The sequence below is a fragment of the Periplaneta americana genome, chromosome 5 (genome assembly GCF_040183065.1).
Source record: "Periplaneta americana isolate PAMFEO1 chromosome 5, P.americana_PAMFEO1_priV1, whole genome shotgun sequence".
In the NCBI taxonomy this organism is placed as follows: Eukaryota; Metazoa; Arthropoda; class Insecta; order Blattodea; family Blattidae; genus Periplaneta; species Periplaneta americana.
In genome coordinates this window covers 63438303-63459423 of record NC_091121.1, presented here as the reverse complement: position 1 = coordinate 63459423, position 21121 = coordinate 63438303, and the positions used below count along the sequence as shown (strand labels likewise).

At 36.2% G+C, this 21121-nt stretch overlaps 1 protein-coding gene across 3 annotated transcripts in view; it reads right to left on the bottom strand.

Annotated features, from left to right (window-relative positions):
* Window positions 1–2313: 2313 nt before the first annotated feature.
* Window positions 2314–21121, bottom strand: part of LOC138699766 (homeobox protein TGIF2-like) — a 188695-nt gene continuing 169887 nt past the window's right edge. For all 3 annotated transcript variants that reach the window (XM_069825890.1, XM_069825888.1, XM_069825889.1), the window contains exons 2-4: window positions 6142–6416; window positions 5167–5567; window positions 2314–4059 (exon numbers count right to left, since the gene is read on the bottom strand). In XM_069825890.1, the coding sequence (XP_069681991.1) occupies window positions 3750–4059; window positions 5167–5567; window positions 6142–6416 (986 nt within the window). In that variant the 3' untranslated portion in view covers window positions 2314–3749. The remainder of the gene's footprint in view (window positions 4060–5166; window positions 5568–6141; window positions 6417–21121) is intronic.

Here is a 21121-nt window from a genome sequence, read left to right as displayed (position 1 = left end):
GGGCATACGTTGGCAGCAGTAATATATAAGATGTCGTTTCGTTAAATTTGTAAAACTCTTAATGTAGAATAAATACACAATATAGAAACAAAGTACTATGCATAATGTAATTATAATAAACTAAAAAGTGTCAATGGTATCTAGTAGTCACATCATTATGAAGGTTTCTGATACCTTCATAGACCTCCATGTATCATAAGCAGTGAGAAATATAGTGGGACTGCGTTGGTGTTAATGCAGCTTCTGTGGGGTACCTCTTTGATATTTTATAAATTGCAAATTTCCTTTATTTATTACATTTATTAGCAAAGGCATTTATGCACAAAGTCCGGGGGTGACTGACAGTGTCCTAAACATATATGGTTTTTGGATCAGCAAGATTATGAACAGAGAACAGATCTTTAGGTAGGTACTAAAAGTTAAAAATTATTACACTGTACTGTACTTGAGTGGATATGATGTTAGTTAGAACTTTTGTGAGACCTTGTTCACAACACTCTGAAATCTAACAGAGGAGAACAGGTCACAAAGACTGGAGAACGAATCTAGTGAAGCACACTTGCTTTTTCTAAATATCTGCTGAAATAGTTAATTTGAATTGAACTTAAATTTGAAAATCGAGCACTGCCTACTGAAGTCACCAAGTCTATGTCATCAGAAGCTGTAGCCAACAGTATGCAATAGTGTAAACTTCGCCAATTAAACAGGGAACACAAAATTTCATAGTATGCAATAGTGTGAATTTCGTCAATTAAACAGAGAACACAGAATTTCATAGTATGAAAGTGTGAACTTCGTCAATTAAACAGTGAACACAGAATTTCATCTTATGCTACAATTGACTATAACTTTGAAGCCATCAGCATTATTTACACCAGTGCTTATTTGTTTATAACTATTGTTAGTTTTTGGTACTTAAAAATCTGTTCCCTGATTATGAATCAACATTTTACTATTCCTGTGTATCAGAGATTTCCCAGTTTGTTATTAGGGTAGCATCTATTACTCAGAGGGATGATGGACCTAGACATAGAAATCTTTTATTCACCTTTATGCAAGAAGGAATCTTAAAATCTATCACTGTCAACTCCTCCTTCCATATGGTTGGGAAGGCATAAATTAATTAACAAGGAACATTTTTCTTTCTTGTGTCTCACACCACTGAACTTGTTTCGCAAGTAGATAATTATTAAAGGCAAATGTTTCTAATATGATATATTGATACTCCTGCATCACTAAGCAGAAATGAAATTCAGAAGGCAGACAGCAAAATACACATGGAACAAATTTAGAAATATTACCAGAACTTAAAATTGAACCAGTTCTTGATAATATCCACCGTTACAGGAATACAGTAAATGGAGACTACATGTCGAAAGAATATCTAAAAAGAAGTTGGATTACCTAGAACTTAATATTGAAATACCAACGAACAGGAAAATGGAGCCAAGATCAACCTATAAGAAGAATAATGGATGGACAATGAGACCGGAACAGACCACTAAGCCTAGGTCCTGATTGTTTGATGATGATGATGATGATGATGATGATGATATTCATTAGTATAAGATTTAATTTTCCATTTTGTCCACCACTTAGATATGAAAAAAAAAGACTTAACTAATTCAAACATAAATATTGTTTATACACAGCAATAAGACAAGTCGTGAAGTACAGTAACTACAAAGGAAAAGTTGTTGTTTTTTCTAATGCCAGGCATTTGACAATAAAGTCATTTGACCTCTCGCACTCCAATATTTTTCAAAGATATTGTCATGGTCAGCCACTGAAGCACAGATTTTCAGGTGTTCCGAATCCATTTCTTGATTTGAATTGCACAATGGGCAGTTTGGGGACTGATATAATCCAATTCTATACAGGCAAAGGAAAAGTTGTAAGCTATAAACAGGAATAATTAAAGTAACGAAAAAATTGGTCGTAAATGTTCTGAAACCAATTACAGCTGCATTTTCAATATTTGTAGGGGAGTTTTTAGGGAGTGATGGGTGAGCACCAGACATCAAAGCCCTGCTAGTATTGCATCTGAAATCCAATCATGGTAACTGAACCACCCAGGACAATACACATACATATTTCTTTACAACATATTACAGACTTACAAAATAAAATTGCGCAGATTATCCACGGCTTTGCTACTTGAAAATGACCTTGAGTTGTAGTAAACTTAAGACGTCGCATTTTCGTGAAAATTATAGAAATCAATTCGTATGATGAAATTATTTCAAGCATGCTTTTGGAAAATAAAATTTTCATGCAGAGGACAAGTGATGGGGAAGTCAAAATAAAGAAGACTTAAAATTCACAACATGCTTTTAATTTTCTAAGTCTCCTGTATCCGTACTGCAATGTTACATTATCATCACTACAGTGAGTGGTTCCTATAAACGTTGCTACAATCACGTGCCTCAACATCTTGTTTAGGATACCACATTTCAAGAATAAAAAATTAAACACAAGAAAGTTAAAACTCCATTCATCTCAGCATTAAACATAACTCACAGCTGTCTTTTGTCTGGTTTTGGATACAATAATCCACTTCCAAGTATAGAGAATATCACAAACATTTCGGCTATTGCACTTTACGGGGCACAGAAATGCTTCTTATTGGAAGGAGACTGGGGATATTGTACACAGGTTCAGGAGTTTTATAATTTTTTTGTTATTTTTTTTTTTCAATGCATTATCTATAACAATTCTAGATAGACTATGATGCCACCTTGTAACTGCGTGTAAAAATAATCCTGAGACTCAAGACTTTTGTGCTATTTGCACATTTGTAACAACCTGGTTCACCTTCTGTGAATGAGCAAAAGGCAAAATGCTACCATAAACAGAGTACAACTGAAGTAAAGAGAGTCGAATTGATTCTGATTGAGGCGTGATATTTAAGTACAAACTGATTTTAAACTCGAAGTTCCAAAGTTATCACAAAATACTATTTATAGAAAAATCTCTCATTTCCTCTAATCCCTGTATTGGTAAGTTTCAGTAACTTTCTTCAGATCTCCTCTGTTTACATTATTTCTTAACAGTAAACGTATTTTCATTTCAATGATTTTGTCACAAGCTGTATTGTTACTATAAAACTTGATATGGTGGCTGCATGAGACCAGATAGGCTACATCGATTACATTTCTGGCAGTGAATTTTTAAGTTATTTAGCCTATCTAGTCTAGCAAGACATACATGAACGAATGAACCTCAAGATATGACTTTTGTACGTTACATAAAATTAACCTAATTTCAAGTAAGTCACGTTTTATTAAATCGAGCCCTTGACTTTGTTAAAAAAACAAAGCAGGATCAATATGGTTACAGTAGAAATTACAAGAAGAGCAGAGGGAACTTTCGCTTCATTCTGCAACTCTGCCCTTCCCGACAAGTTTGTGAGCTTTGAGCAGTGATCAGCATCAGTATTACTGTAATACACACTTGGCCAAACATTCATCACTCATCGTCACACTCGTACATTGTAGAAACAATCTTCCTTACAGTAAAACCGCTGGTGTGTAACATGTTGAGCAAACAGGTCCTTCACTGTATTCATGCTCTTGGCGATGTCGGCCTGCTGGACACGTAGGTCAGAAGGATCGACATACAAGCGTATAGGTTATTGGCAGTTTATCCTCTCTGCAACTATATTCAGTCTCGTAACAGAAGGAATGCCACTAAAACCTCTCAATACAAAATTAAAAATATGCTGCGACTACACTGTGATGGAGCTGGCGTTATACACGCAGTGCTGCCAGCTGACGCTCGCGCTCCTTCTCTTTCCTCTGCACTTCCACCGCTGCTTCAACTAGCATGTACAGGTAACTGAACTTCTGCCTCTCATCATTCTCCCTAAACTCGTCTTCATCCTCAGACGGCGAAGGGGGTGGTGTCTCCTGCGAATGGGAGAAGCTGCTGTCCTCCTGACTTAAGTGGGCAGCAGGGCTTTCACTGCGCGGTGATGCTGTATTGTATGGGTGGGGGGCATTCCAGTAATCTCCTCCAGGATGCATTGTCATGCTCTCAGCTGGTGGAGTAGTTTCCTCTCTGTAATCACATATTTATTTATTTTAAGCAAAAGTGGTCCAGCCTTATTAGTACAGTAGAACCCATTAATCCAAACTGGAAATATAACCTGTTCAGTTTAGAAAATTTTCGGATTGAAAATGTTACATAATACTGCCTCGTCATGCAGTTTCACATCACTACATCAGAGAAAACTGACTGATTTTGTAAAGTCGAAGGACAAGTGATGAGCTGATATGTCTAATGAAATGATTGATTTAACTAATGAACAATGAAAACAGTTATCTTAAATGTTAATTTTTTTATGATTACTTAATTTCGTCTCTTAAAGACAGTATCGGATTTTGATCTCTTAAAAATCATAGTGAAATCATTTTTCACTGTCAAATATTTATTTTTTTCTTCTTTCCTTTTCTTAAAATTAGAAATTTGATAGCTTTTACCATTTCGGAATTTGGGTCTGGATTATCCAAAATTTTGAATTAGCAGGCTTCTACTGTACTTAAAATGATAAGAAAAAGGTGATGATGACTTTTGTAATGAGAATCCAATAACATAACACAAGAAGTGAATAAATGCATTTAACTTTGTATGGTATAATACATATAATCTCAGAGACTACACCTAGTTAATGAGATAGAATAAGTGAATTATATGTGCGTAACTATAAGAACATTAAAAAACAAGAACTGGTATATAACAGTGGCAGTAAAATGAGTTTCAACAAGCCAAGAAACCATACAGAACATTGCAGAAATAAATTCTGCTTGAAAACAACAATCACTACTACTCCAGCTTGCAATTCTGATCGAGAGAATAGGCAAACATCAAATTCAACCAAGATGATTTGGCAACTGATCATAAAACAAGACTGGTCAAGAAGATTAAAAAGACTTGGGTTAAACATGCTTGAAAACTAATTTTAAATGATAAATTTAGAATTAAAAATAAATAGGCCTACATTAGAAATTTACTACTCTGTTAGCAACATAGTTTTTACTATAATGCTTCTATGCTTTTCTACTCTACATACAATCTAGTCACAAGACTACAATCTCACATTCACAAAGAAGTTATTGTTTCAATTGAATGCTAAACATCTTCCATATTTTCAATTTTAACACTTACTCTCGCTTGAAAGAATGACCAGTGCCATCTCTTGCACAGTTGTCATAGCGACAGACAATAACACTGTGCCAGTTCTCTGGTCCAGGTTGCCTTGCTTCTTCTTCACTTGGAGAACTGCTTTCATACTCGTTGGGACTATCCTCTTCACTGCGGTACATAAGTCCCATGTTGTCGTCGTAGTCGTGATCTTGCACCATGTTGCTCCTCTTGGATCCAGGTAATGGACTGCTTTCCCAGTGGCTGCCTCCCCGGGGACGGGGGCTGCCCATGCCTCCTGACTGCTGACTGCCTGTCAGTTTCTTGCCTCGTCGAGAGATTGTGTAATGCTGTGGGTCATGTCCTTCTCGTCGAATCATCTCTGGTAAGATACGCCTTCGTGCATTGATGAACCAGTTGCAAACCTGGACGCAAATGGTCGACCCACACTAAGATTAAGTTTGTTATATACATGTACATACATAAAAATACATTAATGAGAGGTGTCGAATATAATAAATATATTTAACTTATGAAGCATGCCCAGACTGTAAATTTTAAATGAATTAAAGGACAACATAATCCAATATTATTTAATTACCATAATATTACACATAATGATAACCTACTTCTACACATATTTACTCTCTACAGTGAGAATTTTATCACAACGGGACATACTAATTTTTTTTTTGTGTGTGTGTTTGGATTCCCTCATAAGAGTAATCTCCTGCCAGTGTTCTAAGGAATCCTTCATGACGTTTCCACATCATCATAAATAACTGATCGTCACAATCATTTTCAAAGCTGCATAAAAATTCAATTCTTTTGCAAGTATTTTATTAATGTAACTAACTCTGGAAGGTCAATATGAATGTAATGAAGAACTTGCATAATAAAATTATTTAGGTCTAGAGTAAAAATGAAAAAATGACAGAATGCTTTGGTAGGTTACCACTCACAATCACATGCAACAATTTTAGATTGGCGAAGTCTCACCTGTAGAACTGTAAGATTTGCTTCTTGTGACAGAGTCATTTTCTCAGCATCACTTGGGTAGGCATTGTAGCGATGTTCATACAGCCAGCGTTTCAAGATCTTTACTGAATGTTTGGGTAGGTTACCACGACGTTTTCTCACAGCGTGACTACCTCCAGAGTGACCGTGTCCTCCAGGTTTGTGAGGTCTTCCTCCAGGAAGACTTACTTCATGCTCACCCTCTGATCCAGAGTCTTGTTCATCTGTACTGCTGGATGATGCAAAGCGTTCTCTTGCTGCAACAATCCAAACAATACACTTCAGCAAAGTAAACGACACTGTAATACAAGCACCACTTAATAATGAACACTTTTTTGTAAGAAAATACAATAATACAGAAAATTCAGGTAAGAAGTGATACTTAAAAGTCCTATCTATTCATAATCCGTAAGATTATATCTCGGAAAAAATATGTTCGAAAGAATCAACAGAGAAGAAGATACAGCGGTACCAGCAAACATTTTTCAATTAGCATATTTAAGACGCAATTCAGATATAATTTCACGAAGAACATGTGCTACAAGCATATAAAATTTCATATGTAAAAAACCATAATTCGCATCAAATTTTCATTTCCTCGTACTAGGTTAACAATTGTTTTATAAATTACGAGTAGAACAAGAAACCGTAATCAATATCGTTTTGATACGAATCAAATTTACCTCGCACGACCTAAGAGATCGGACGATCTTACGAACATTACGAGAGTAAAAAAATCACAATAAATTCGAAGCTCTGAGAGCCTTGTGTATAACTCTCGACGACAAGGTGATACGAGATGGCAAATCACATGCTAAAGTATTTGAAGTAAATTCTCAAAATGTTGATAATAAAAATTTAGAGAACTTCACAATCTATGCTTCGACACTGATAATTACAAAGACGAACTAGGAGACAAAATTGTTATATGTGCGTTGCACTAAAGTAAATCGAAATTAAATAATTCCATCACCTTTAAGATTCACTAAAGTCACTATAACAAAATAGATAAAGGCTCCAGAGTGAGAAACTTACACTAGAGTACAGTCTACTATATAGTCAAGAAGCTTGAGTTTTGAGGGTGCTAGAAACAATAGACTGTGATGGTACTATTTTGCATTGCCTGTAATGAGGCGATATTAGCGATCCTAGTGGTGAGCAACTATCTAATGTTTGCATATTTACTACGTATTAGCTTCGCGACTATATATACTAGACTGTGCTAGAGTGAAAAACTTACATTATCGTAAAATGTGACACAAATAGTCCAACACAAAGGTCAGTACGTAAAATCAGGAAGATAAATTCTGACGCGAAAAAGGAAAAGGTAAAACAGGTAATTTCCATAATGTTAAAAACATTTCATTACAAACAACTACTGTGGAACATTAATGGGAATAGGGATGAATTCATCCTTTCACACCGTCGCGACGCATGAGAAAAAGAAAGCTCTTCTTACGACAGCAGGAACAAAATGGAAGTTATCAAAACAAAGTATGGTCCTCCTACTCTGCCTCGAACATATTTGACGGAACCGCTAAAGTGCAGTTTCGTGTACCCGAATAATTCGATATAATCCACCTCCATAAACAAGTTCAATTATTACGCAGCATAATGACCTATATGTACGCATGGAGGCGTAGATCCAAGCACCAGTCCGGCATTTCTTAGAAATCCGAAACGAATTCAAATAACAGTGATTATTCTCGTTTTGAAACGGGGTGAAGTATCACACGGAAGTGTGGTTGAAATCAAGCCTAACGAAGGAATCCCACACGCATGTAATGGTCCCTCCGTATTTAAGAGGTTGAGGAAATTCCGCATTACTGCAAGCTTCTCGACAGCTACTTGATGCTTGTCACGCCGGCTGCTGTCCGCCCGCCGAGCGAACATTCCACGCCAATTGAGTTCAATCCGGGATGTTGGCTTAACTGCACTGCTAATTTCGGCGAGGCACTATTTCAAGGCGCAGGCTCTGGAAAAGGTTGCAGGTAGGACCTTTACGTAGGTAATTAATTGGGACAACATTGTACTACCGAAATAATGAGTCTGTTGGAAATACAGCTAGTGCTACCTTAAAGCCACACATCACACCCAACAAATCAAATCAACAAGAATGCAGAATCTTTATGACATAATTATAACGTTGTTTTTCAATTTGGGGACCGTGAGTTTCTTGCGCACACATTCCATCGCAACACGTAACGGTCCAGGACGAGGGACAAGTTCAGCTTCGCGGAAACGCGGTGACCACGCACAGTACATCCTTACCAACGTCGCTCTTTCTATTTATTTTCAGTTATCAAATCATATAGATCAAAGTTTCATGCTGAAGACTGCATTTGCAACTCACGATTCATCATTACGTTGGCAATGAATGGAATGCAGGAAAGCCAACGCACCGCATAATAACCATCTGCTACCATTATCTTCATAACGTATTCCGCTACTGGAGACTGACAACTCCTACTTGTGTACAGAGAATGTTTCTACTAAACAGTTTCAGACGAACTGCAGCTTTTATAAAGATGAAAGTAAATACAGTATCGAAATTAATCTGTTTCAGTACATGCATTAACATTAGCTATCAACTTAAATGTAATTTTCCGGAAATACCTAAGAAAAAACCTATTATATTTCAATTTTGTTATACCTGTAGATAAGTAGTTTGCAAAATGGGCTTAAGAAATAAACACATGAACGAAATAGTGTGACTTTAAATTGGAAGCTGGTAGGCCCAAACCGAGGTCTTCGGCCAAACCCATTCGAAGGAGGCATGGGAAAGAACTTCCGGAACTCAAAATCCGCCCCTTTGGGAATATTTACAGGTGCATAAAAATAATGTAGCTTAATTATATTTATGAGAAGTTTAACTAAAATGATAAAAATAACTAATACCTTGTTTTGAATCGAATATAAGGTACATACCAGTCTAAACAGATGAGATTCTGTCTACTGTACTTTGAGAATTTTACTTCAGAAACTGATTTTTGAGTATTCCACCGTGTGCTAGAACATGATATTTCCAACGTTTTGGAACTACATACAAGTTCCATCTTCAGGAAAATTATACGACCTACAGTAGAGCATCGCTTATCCGAAACAATTGGGAACGGGGGAGAGGGGGAGGGGTGTTCGGATAACTGATATTTCGGATAACCGATCATTTACGAAAATAAATTGTACCGGTATGAAACAAAGAAACACGATATTGAACACAAAACTGTAGGGGTCTACATATATATTTTGTATCACACGTCTTACAAATAACAAAGAGAACTGACTAGCCTAGTTTGACAAGTTCAAAATGGCCATTGAAGTAGGCCTACAGTTTAGGAAAAGAAGTCTTTTTTTTTTATTTTTTTTTTATTTTTTTTTACTATTATTATTATTATTATTTTTTTTTTTTTGCTTCAGAGCTGAGACTCGCTAAATCTCTCAAACAGCACTAGCGGAACTTATACATGGCGCGCGCCCAAATTTGAATTTGCTGACTGGAACGTTTTTGGTTAACCGATGTTTCGGTTGATCGGTATTCGGATAATCGATGCTCTACTGTACTTTGCTTACTCTCTTGGGCCCATTATGCCTGGTTACTCCAATCTATTCTGAAAGTGAAACTTCTATGCATTTACAAAACGTTCTAGATGTTAAGTTCCAGCACAAGGTGAAATATCTGACAGCCTGTTTCTGAACACAATCATCGTGATTCAGAAATATCTTAGAAATAAATGTATCATTGTATTTCAATACGGCACGGACATAAACAAATACTTTCTATGTGAAGTAGACTAATTCTAATCTCAAAGAATCCACGTTAAAGTAATAGTGTTAACTAACTTTGCCACTATTTCAACAACAATTGCTGGTTATCACTGCATCGTGAGAATATGTCCGGCCTTGCCAGTCAGCAAAGCCACATGTCCTTCGCACATACTAGGGACATCAAGCCCGATCACATCCCGACGTGAATACAGATCAAGCTAGGGAAGCAATTCCACTCCTTAACGTAACAAAATAAATATTAAAATAAAGAAGCCCCATTTTTCGGATGTAACTCAAAGGAATACAATGTAGCTTGTTCATTATCAGACTTTAAATGACGCCTACTGACTTAAAGTTACACTAAACAAGGAATATTAAAAAAATTCCATTTCTATCAATATCTCCAAACAGAACTTTTGCGTTACCATTGTTTCTATGTGACTATTACACTTTTACTACGTCATAGTACTTTTGACCAACAAAACGGTAGGAAAGGACGTCTTTCAACCAATTATGGCTGCGTATCGCGCAATTTTATCGCTTCCCTAGCATTTGTTTAATTTTATCGCTTCTCTAGAATTTATTTGATTTTATCACTACCTTAGCATTTGTTTATTTGTTTGCCAACATTTCAAACTGCAAACTCTTTACGGTACTATAAAGCATGCTTTGCGATCGCCATTTGTTTACAGCATAGTCAACTGAAAATGGCGGCTTCGTTCAAACGTTTTGAAGCTAACATTAGTGAAATAGAATTTCAATAAGTCAATCAATATTTTATTGTATTAGAGTACTTGATTTCTTCTAATCTATACTTTCTTCTAATTGTGTAATAGTCAATTAAATCCCACTCGAGTTCTGATCTCTAGATAAATCAAAACCTCTAGTGAGATTACTGTTGATAAAATTAACAATATATAATAAATGAATATCAGTTTGTGGATAAAGACAGAAATGCTTCTTATGGATACGTTTACTGGCAAACTTTACCATGCCCACTATGCTATAATATCCTTCCCTCTGCAGACTTCATTACAAATCTAAACCCCATTACAAATTTGTCGTCAAAAAAGGAAATAAAACTTGCTATAAGAAAATGGATAAAAACGAAACATCAATATAAAAAATGAACTAAACAAACATTTCACATCATACATGCATAAAACAGAGGAAGCACCTCCTCTAAAACATTAAGATCCGCCCAACCGGGAAAGGTGACTAAGGACGCTCCAGTAAGCGATGGAAAAAACGCTGCACGAAACAAGCAGTATTGCCTACACATGAAGCTGAAGATAAAGGAAAACACTGATAATAGACTGGCGAGTCACGGTTCGACTTGCTACGTAACTATTCTGCTGACAATACTTCGATTCTCTTTTCTCCACTATGTTATAAACTCGCTTCGGTAGCAATAATCTTGTTACAGAATTTAAATTAGGCAATGTTTATGTTTAATCCTTCATGAAGCGCAGTCCAGAGATCCAGTACGAAGATCATAAATACTACAGAAATAGAAGTGAACAATTAAGCAGAAAATAAGGAACTATCAATTATAATCAATCAATCAATCAATCAATGGTACTTCGGCTCGTTTTCGGGGCATGGCCTCCCCAACTGCTTTCCTCCATTCTTCTCTATTTCTTGCTTTCCAGTTCTTTATCAATTATAAGCAGCCCCTGAATAATGTCGAAAATCTGTTTCTAAAAAAACAGGTGTTCTCTACCAAAACGTGAACAGAACACCTATTTATAACTATTTTAAAAGGAAAGTATACTTTTATGTTAACTCAAACTCCTTAACAATTTCCTAAAATGTAATTGAAACAGGACAAAAAGCCTACGCAAACAGCAAAGTAGATGAAATTATTGGGGATTAACAGTGTGGTTTCAGGTGTAATGGATCGACTATTGATCAGATTTTTTGTATTCGACAGATATTGGAGAATAAAATGGGAGTATAAGGGTCCAGTACATCAGTTATTTATAATTTTAAAAAGGCATGACTCGGTTAAGAGAGAAGTTTTATACAATTTTCTTATTGAATTTTGTATTCCCAAGAAACTAGTTGGATTAATTAAAATGTGTCTCAGTGAAACATAGAGCAGAATCCGTATAGGCCAGTTTCTGTCGGATGCTTTTCCAATTCACTGTAGGCTAAAGCAAGGAAATGCACTATCACCTCTACTTTTTACTTTACAATATGTCAAGAAAATCCAAGATAACAGAGAGTTTGGAATTGAACGAGTTACATCAGCTTCTTGTCTATGGGGATGACGTAATATCTCAGGAGAAACTCCATAAATTATTAGGGAAAACACGGAAATTTACTTGAAGTAAAGAGATAGGTTTGGAAGTAAATCCCAAAAAGACACAGTCTATGATTATGTATCGTGACCAGAACATAGTACAAAATGGAAATACACAACTTGGAAATTTATCCTTTGAAGTGGAAAAATTAAAATATCTTGGAGCAACAGTAACAAATATAAATGACACTCGGTAGGAAATTAAACGCACAATAAATATGGGAAATGCCTGTTATTATTCGGTTGAGAAGCTTTAGTCATCAGTCTGCTCTCTAAAAGCTTGAACGTTAGAATTTATAAAACAGTTAGGCCTATATTACCGGTTGTTCTGTATGATTGTGAAACTTGGATTATCACTTTGAAAAAGGAACAAAAGTTGTCAAGGGTGTTTGAGAATAAGGTGCTTAGAAAAATATTTGGGGCTAAGAGGGATGAAGTTACAGGAGAATGGAGAACGTTACACAACGCAGAACTGCACGTATTGTATTCTTCACCTATCATAATTAGGAACATTAAATCCAGACGTTTGAGATGGGCAGGGCATGTGGCACGTATGGACGAATTCAGAAATGCATATTGTGTTAGTTGGGAGGCCGGAGGGAAAAAGACCTATGGGGATGCCGAGACATAGATGGGAGGATAATATTAAAATGGATTTGAGGCAGGTAGGATGTGTTGGTAGAGACTGGATTAATCTTGCTCAGGAGAGGGACCGAGCCGTAAGTAAATAAACAGCCTTCAAATACAAAATGGTTTAAATGCATCATCTCACCTGAACAAGCTATCAACACTGTCTCAGCGAACAGTTGCTTTGCATGCAGTGGCATTTCTAGTTCGCATGTATAAACATTGCTTTTCCCTCCAGCTATATAAAAATCAACCGAAGAACAGTGTCCTGAGAAATACGTTCTATGAAGTGATCATAATCACATTACATTTTGTAAGGTACGTTCTGGCCTCATGAAAGATAAAACGCTTGCCCTGTTTATAATAATACTTTTGCAAGTAATATTTTGTTTTGGTATTTGGGGATCTTCCGTTACATTTACAAGTTCTAACAAATGTCAATTTAACAAGAAAATGTGCCCCAATATTTTCTTTTGGCTTTTCATGTAGAAATGCATACCATATACAGCACATCTTATTTCTTAATTTTCCCACGAAGAAAACGCTCTATAAAGTTAAGGTATTAGAAAATCAAGAGACTTTCTATGAGTAACAATAAACCGAAGAGACGTTCTCCAGAGGTATTACTGAATAATAATAATAATAATAATAATAATAATAATAACAATAACAAATTCAAGCCGTATCTTTTTTTGACATTTTCAAGTTTCTTTGAACGTTCGGTGTATAATAAATAATCTCTTAAAAAGAAGTACTTTCTAGACAGACATCCACAACACATCCCTCAAGTTTCGTTTCCATATAACAAAAACACAAAAGCCAGTTATTCTTTCTGGAACTTCAATTTTTTTTTTCTTACACATCATAGCGAGTTTCTGAAGTACCACACATGATTTAATTGTTCTACTTCTTTAATGTGTGCTATTAAAGACGGCGATCTAAAAGCTTAAAATAATATACTTATTCGATCGGTTATCATTTACATCTTATTTACATTAATTCAAGGAATATTGTTTTGCAAGTACTTTGAAGTTATATTTAAATGTAATGTCCTATTTATATAGTGTTAGTTACCAAGTATTATGATCCGACTTGAAAATTTGAAACCTAATCCTTGTAATATGGACCCTAATTCGGATATCCCCGTAGGTTACTTGTCTGAAGTATTTCATCCAAAACAATCCAAGGTTATGACACGCAGCAGTTTCCTATTGCTTTCTATCTTTGAAATAGATAATGAAATGTGTGCAAATAATATAATTGACAAGCGTGACAGAATTAACAGATGTAGAGAAGAAAATTCTGCTCAGAGGATCCAACTAACCTTTACCGAACAAACACGACGCAATGCAATGAGATGGAGTGCCACATTTGCATGCTGGTTGTCTTTACCCACACTTCCTGCGAGGTCATTTCCTCCGTGAATAGTCGGAGTATACCTTATCTCTACGAGGTGCTGTCTGTAAATTTGTACTCCTCATGTTGGCAACGTAACAGCGAAAGTACGTAGTAAATTGGGACACCATACAAGGCTAACACAAACAGCCTAAAGAGCCGACAACTGCGACGCGTTCTTGTCCACTCGCCCACAGAAAACGTTTCTCTAGGCACCGTAACGAAGCTTTCCAATAACATGTCAAAGTCTCTGGGTTATCAGCCCTCTCGTAAAGTCTCCCTTATCGAGGGATTATAAAAAGACGCCAGTCGACCTTTGATTGACCATCAAACGATAAATGATAACTGAGTAGCATTTTCAAGTAAAACTGAGCGAGTTACTGTCGCTGAACCTCGGAGATCTGCTGCCACAATTCAGGCACCGGAAGTGGTCGGTATTTTCCGTCTGTTCGGAACAGTGAGCGATATTCGCTCCCATGGGTTTTTCAGAACATTGACCTGGGTTAAAAATTCTGCACTAAAAAATTCTCACAGATAAGGAAACGTAAACATGCAAAGTTATCACTAGAATTATGTACCTTGTTGACAAAGCCTTCCAACCGAAATTCTAGTGCTTTCCTTTAAAACTTCTGAACTAAACAGTGTCAATCCCCAGCGCAAGTTTCGACGCACGTCGTATCTTACGGGTGAACCAGTTAAGAAAATCAACACACTAAAACTACCATCTCTCGTACACAGATACATAATGAACACCCATAAACACTCGTATTTCATAAAAGTTGGCGATTTTCTTTGTCAGAAAGTAACATTTTTCAGACTCTGCAAACAGCCAATGGTTTCGCCGTAAATCCGTTTTCGGAAACTTGAACTTGAATTATAGATACGAACAAAAATTTGATACATCACTGATCCTCTACCTAAGAAGACAACAAAACAACATCGCAATGACAGCAGCCAAACATTCATGTGCTACGCGAAATTCAATTTATTGTACAGTTAAAAACGCAACATAGAAGTTGAAAAGATGATCCGAACCTCTAAACAAACTCATTAACTACTTTTATTGTGTGGTTACCTATTATAATGAATAACTGTAATCATACTGCAATATAATCTACATTATTGGGAATGGTTGTTGCTATTGTAGTGTCTATTACTTCGTGGCAATTGGAGTCGAATCCGGCATACGTCTTTATTTAACTCATAATTAGTTGTATTCAGTTGAGGAAAACCACGAAAAAAACTCGACCAGACTGGAACCGAACCCGAGACTTCCGAATTTGAGTCCAGTGCGCAACCATTGAGCCATCTCACTCGATGATGTGATTTTGTATACTATAGGTCACTGCTATGTATTTATATGCAGTAAATATAGAGCGACACTACACATTACAGACAGAAAAGTGCATGAACCTCAGAATTTTATAAGTTCACCATACCAATGCGAAGAGTTATTATTATTATTATTATTATTATTATTATTATTATTATTATTATTATTATTATTATTATTATTATTATGCAAGACTGTCTTCTAATTAAGAGCTAATTAAGTTATAGCCCAGGGGCGATCACATCATGAGGGCGCAAAAAACATATACTGTAACAGAAAAAAAAATGTTATAATGAAAAAACTAACACTTTTCATTATATAAACAATCACTAGATGCTATAATTTCGAAAGACTGCTAATTGGTTAGAATGACGGCACCAGCATCAAGAGGGCTAAGCTAGCCCTCTTGACCAACATGCGAAGAGAAGAGCCTGCAGTGGGCTAGCGCATACCCAAAAGTTAACCCTTAGGCTATTTATTTTCCCTGCCCATTCCAATTACTGCGAACGCAGTTTAACTCTTTTCGGAATGTCAACCCAATTTATTAATAACTTTGAATATTGCTATATTAAATTTAATAAAACATTTTTCTTATCAATACTCTAAATTACTTTATCATCAAAGTAATTTGTGATCAAGTTTTTTTCATCTGACGTGTGTGTTGTCGTTACCATCTTCTGTTTCACTTATTGTTGTTCATTTGTTGTGATAAAAAGTCATACACATTATCTCAGCGTGTGTTTATAACATCTTCCGTTACGTTGGCCAGACGAGAAAATGTTCAATAAAGATCCTGTTGTTTCCAATTTTCTGACTTGTGGCCAGTATTGTGTATCTCTTCGGAGAAATACGCACTTCGTATTCTATCTGAAATGCCCTTTGTGTGGCAACGATGGAGTTTGATCGGCAGTAATTTTTCACTAGAAAAACATGCTGAGGCAATGTGTACACCACACAAACAACAAATGAATAATAAGTGAAACAGAAGACGGTACAGCCAACACACACGTCAGATGAATCTCTCAACATTATCACAAGTTACTTTGATGATAAGAATTTCTAAAAATTTGTGGCCATCCAGATCACCGAACCTAAAGTCAGCGGATAATTTCTTGTGAGGTTATCTTAAAATCAGACGAACAATTGACGATTTGAAGAAGAATATAAACACCTAAATCAATGGAATCAACGAGGAAATGTTGCAGCTAACTACGAGAAACATGGAGCGACGGATACGGATGTGTGTACAGGAATATCATTTTCAACATATACTGTGAAGGTAAGCAATTCTCTCAGAGATACTTCACATTTAGAAAGAAGTTGTACCCCCGTAGCTTCTAACAAACATAAATAGGTCAATGGTTAAAGGCACAAGAGAGAACTGTTCACTAAATACTACCTTTCTCCTATAAATAAATCGCCAATATTGCTCACAAAACGCTTTATCATACTGATCAATTACTTTTCATTTAAAATACAGAAGAGCTTTTTTAGCTCATGGACACTTTTCACACACACAAAAAAAAAACTGTATTCAACGTTCTTTGTAGACTCTATAAAAATAAAGAACGTAGAAGACGTCAATAAGCAAAGATACGAACTACAGCAATGCTACGTATATCAGATTTGATATGGTGGTAGGCATACAAAATGTCAGCATGTAAGGTGAAAGAATGCTCGAGTTTGTAAAGATTATCCTTCTAAAATACCATAAACGGATGTCATTAATTTCATACAGTATTTCGAAATATTCATTACCATAGTTTCATTATGCCAATGTGTGAGCCTACATCTTTCTCTCCTGAACTGTAGGCCAGATTTTTACTACGAGTATTTGATGGTCAGTTTATCCGAGAATTATGCACATGAAATATAAACAATTTACTAATAATATAAAAAACTTGACTTAAACAGTAGACAGAATGATTACTTACTATTTTTACGTGATATTATGAAATAAATACGTGTTTACCGCATGTTCTTTGTTAGTCCATAAATTCGGAATTAGTATCACTAAATTCGAGTAACTTCGTTTAAGTTTTAAGAAATAATAACTATTGCACACTGATTATAATAAGTAACCTGATAGCTGACAGAACAAGAGGTTATTTACAATATTTCTACATACTTACACTATCTACCCAAACAGCAGAAGACTTTGGGTGATCACTGATCAGTTCGTTTCCAAAGTCAAGCACATTTGACGACTGACTGAATCTTCTTGACTGGTATCGGTTTAACGGATATGTATCTTCAGTTTGTGCATCTCGGCAGGCACTGTTACACAGAGATCTATTTATTGGCCAGTGAGATTTTGAATTGATTTATTCCTACTCTCCCCTTCCGGAAACCTCTACTATTGCTATTGTAGTGACGTCTTTTACAGAGAATTGAAAATGCAGAAATGGAAGGGCGTGAACAAAGAATTCTGCCTTTATTCATATTTATTCACGAACAAAGAAATTCTTCACGTGTATATCTATCACAGTACATGTGACAAACGGCTTCACTTTCAAATTCTATGAAAGCAGCATTATTTTACTTCTTTTTCCCGCCAAAGAACGCATCAATGCATTACCATCCTTCAGGTTTGAATTCTTTACTTCGGTCCGGAGGTAAATACAGTAATATTAGATCAGAGGGGAAGACAAGAAGTTGATATTTTACAGACTTCGTGGTTTGTTATTTGGCGCCGCGCTTCTTTCATTAATGAATGCAATTTGACACAAAATTCAGAAACTTTCTCTGACAGCGAGTAGGCTAAATGTAAGGACAGGTATGTGGGATTCGTACGGCACCGTTTATTTTTCCAAAATTCAGAACAGAATAGAATGAGCGAAGAAGAAAAAGCTCGGTGGTTAGAGCAGCCTGCCCTCGAGCTGTCTGCAAGTTACAGACGTTACCTGCTCGGCTGGTACTCCTGTGAAGTGGAGAGGAGCGGCTGTTTATCAGAATGAAGGTGCGTTCGTTGTATTTGTCGCGAGCGACCTACGGATCTATCTCGATCAAAACGAAGGCTCTTGCACCCTCCTTGTTCGGCGGGCTTCATTGTGTCGGGAGCACAAAGCACGAGGGTCTCGCACAGCTGGCGCGGCAGGTTTCTGTTTACAGAGGGTTGGGATGGAGTCTTTAGCAGCCCAGAGTTCGAATCTTGCGACGCCTGTAATAGTGCGGATATTTAACACATTATATCGAACTGTTCTGTTTCTATGTAGTCTCATCAATCATCTGTGCCTATTTTTTTAATTAACAACCTCTCTCAATCGTCTAGTCTTCCCGGCAAGTTCTTCCACGTTTAGATTTTCCTTTATTGTAGTGTTCTTTTAAATTAAATCCTTCCATTTTAACTTTTTATACATATAATTGCTTATATAATTTATACATGTCTATGGTTTAAATCTCAATTCTTGAGTAATTGAATTCCTTATGGTCGAGATCCTTATTAACACTTATTTAAATATACCCACTCAACTTTTGTTTCGTTGATGTATTTGATGAGCAATAGTGGATACTAATTTACCAATAAATATATAATTTATATTATTTGGAAATAACTTCATTTTTAATATGTTGAGTAGTGCACGATGTTACAATTTATATTGTTTCGTTAATTCCTTACGTACCGGTAACATCATTTTCTGTAGATGGTGTGGCAGCAAGAGAGAGAAAACATTTATCTTGTGTTTATACATACATATCAATTTATGGACAAGAAGTTCAAAGAAAATGAATTAAATTGGAAAGGGTAAAGTATTACTTATGCCGCTCGACGAACGAAGTGACAAGTTAGATTGTATTCGCTACTGGTTGTCCTAGTCTTGTTTCTCATTAAGGATGAAGTGAGTACATCCGTAATCGGCGTAATCCAGTAAGACTACTCTCGAAGTGTCACAGAACCCACCCACCAACATCCAATGTTTCACCGATTATACCGAGCAGATGATAAAAAAAAGCTCTGCAGAGAGTCATTTGGAGACATTTAGTTTAAAAAGGACACAAAACGTTTATTTCTATCTACAAGCTAATTACATTGATTTTTCTCAGATTCTCTGCAGTCCTACCTAAATTTAACACTGATACAGTTGAGGAAAATTTAAAACTTTGACGAAGACTATCCTACCAATGAGACAATGGTCTTCTCGGAACTGTGCTAGAAGTCTTGTATAAGCACCATCGGTTACTTGCGAACTGAGAAACCTCATGATGTCATGATAATTTGATGTGCAAGAGCAATGGAGATGTAGGTTTCTTTTCTCCTGCTATTTGCTGACAGAAACAGAAGACGGGTAATGAAAAAATAAAAGTTGTATGATATAACTAAAAAGATAGAGGTATCCCCTTCTTACGCTCCATGTTTTCATGGCCTCGACAATACAATAAGGTGGTGTGGTCGGCAACACGCTCCGACCACTGGCGCTGGTGCAAACCTCGGGGCCGTTTTGGAAGTTTTGGCAACGAGAAAAATCCCGTCACCATTTGGCATTGTATCCGAGACCCTGCAGTCCGTAGTCAGTTGATCTACCAATTGAACTACCCTCTCGCCTTGATGTTAATTAAGCCTACCTATGTAAGATCCAATTATAAGTAAATATAAATTAACTCCAAGGAAAACATTAAGCCCGAATCAAATTTGAATCACCTACGTACTTCGTAATAAACATTATCAAAACTATCGAAATGAAACAATTATTGACAACTATACGCAAGCCGTTCTAACTATGTATCTGACAGCTATGCGTAATGTTGGTAGCGAGAGATGCGACGTTGCCTCAATAACCACTACACAAGAGAGCTGACGAGTCCTCACCAATTCTGACGCCTGACTAATGTTACGCCTTTACGCAAAGGATTCTCACACCGTGAAAGGAGATACTTTTTTCTGAAAGACGTCTTTTTTTTTTTTTGCAACATTTCACAGCAGCACTAAAAATTATTTAAATATTTAAAACAATAACACACACTACGGACGTAGTAGTAACATAATATAACACAACATGTAGCAAACCGACAACACAGCAGTGCTTTGCGTAGCTGCAAAAGCAGCCGACAGAAAATGCTATGTTCTGATTGGTTCACAAGGCTACTGCGCAGCGTTCAATTTTTCATGGGAATGACTGCCAACGCAAATAAGCGTCAAATGAATAGTTAGAAAGGCTTCAGATTATTGTTTCCTTCCTCTACTCCCAAAATTCCTAAATTGTACCCATAAAATAAATTGTTGGTACTGAAAAGTGCCTTTTTGTACGCATTACAATGCGCATTTGACAAACACAGACAAATCTGCCCTTTTAGTCTTTTAAGATAAATTGTTGGCAGTGAGGAAACTATGTACTAAAGTTTTACCCGGCTTAGGTTGAGTACCATCACGTTTCTCGATTCTTATGTGAATGAAATGAAGTTTCGAAGTGTAAGCAATTTCAAAAGTACTCTAAGTTTTGAATATTCGTATACCTTCCTTCGTCCATATTATTTAATCGTAATGTACAGTCTTGATAAAGGGATTGATTGTAATGAAAATACACTCTTTCTACTTAAAC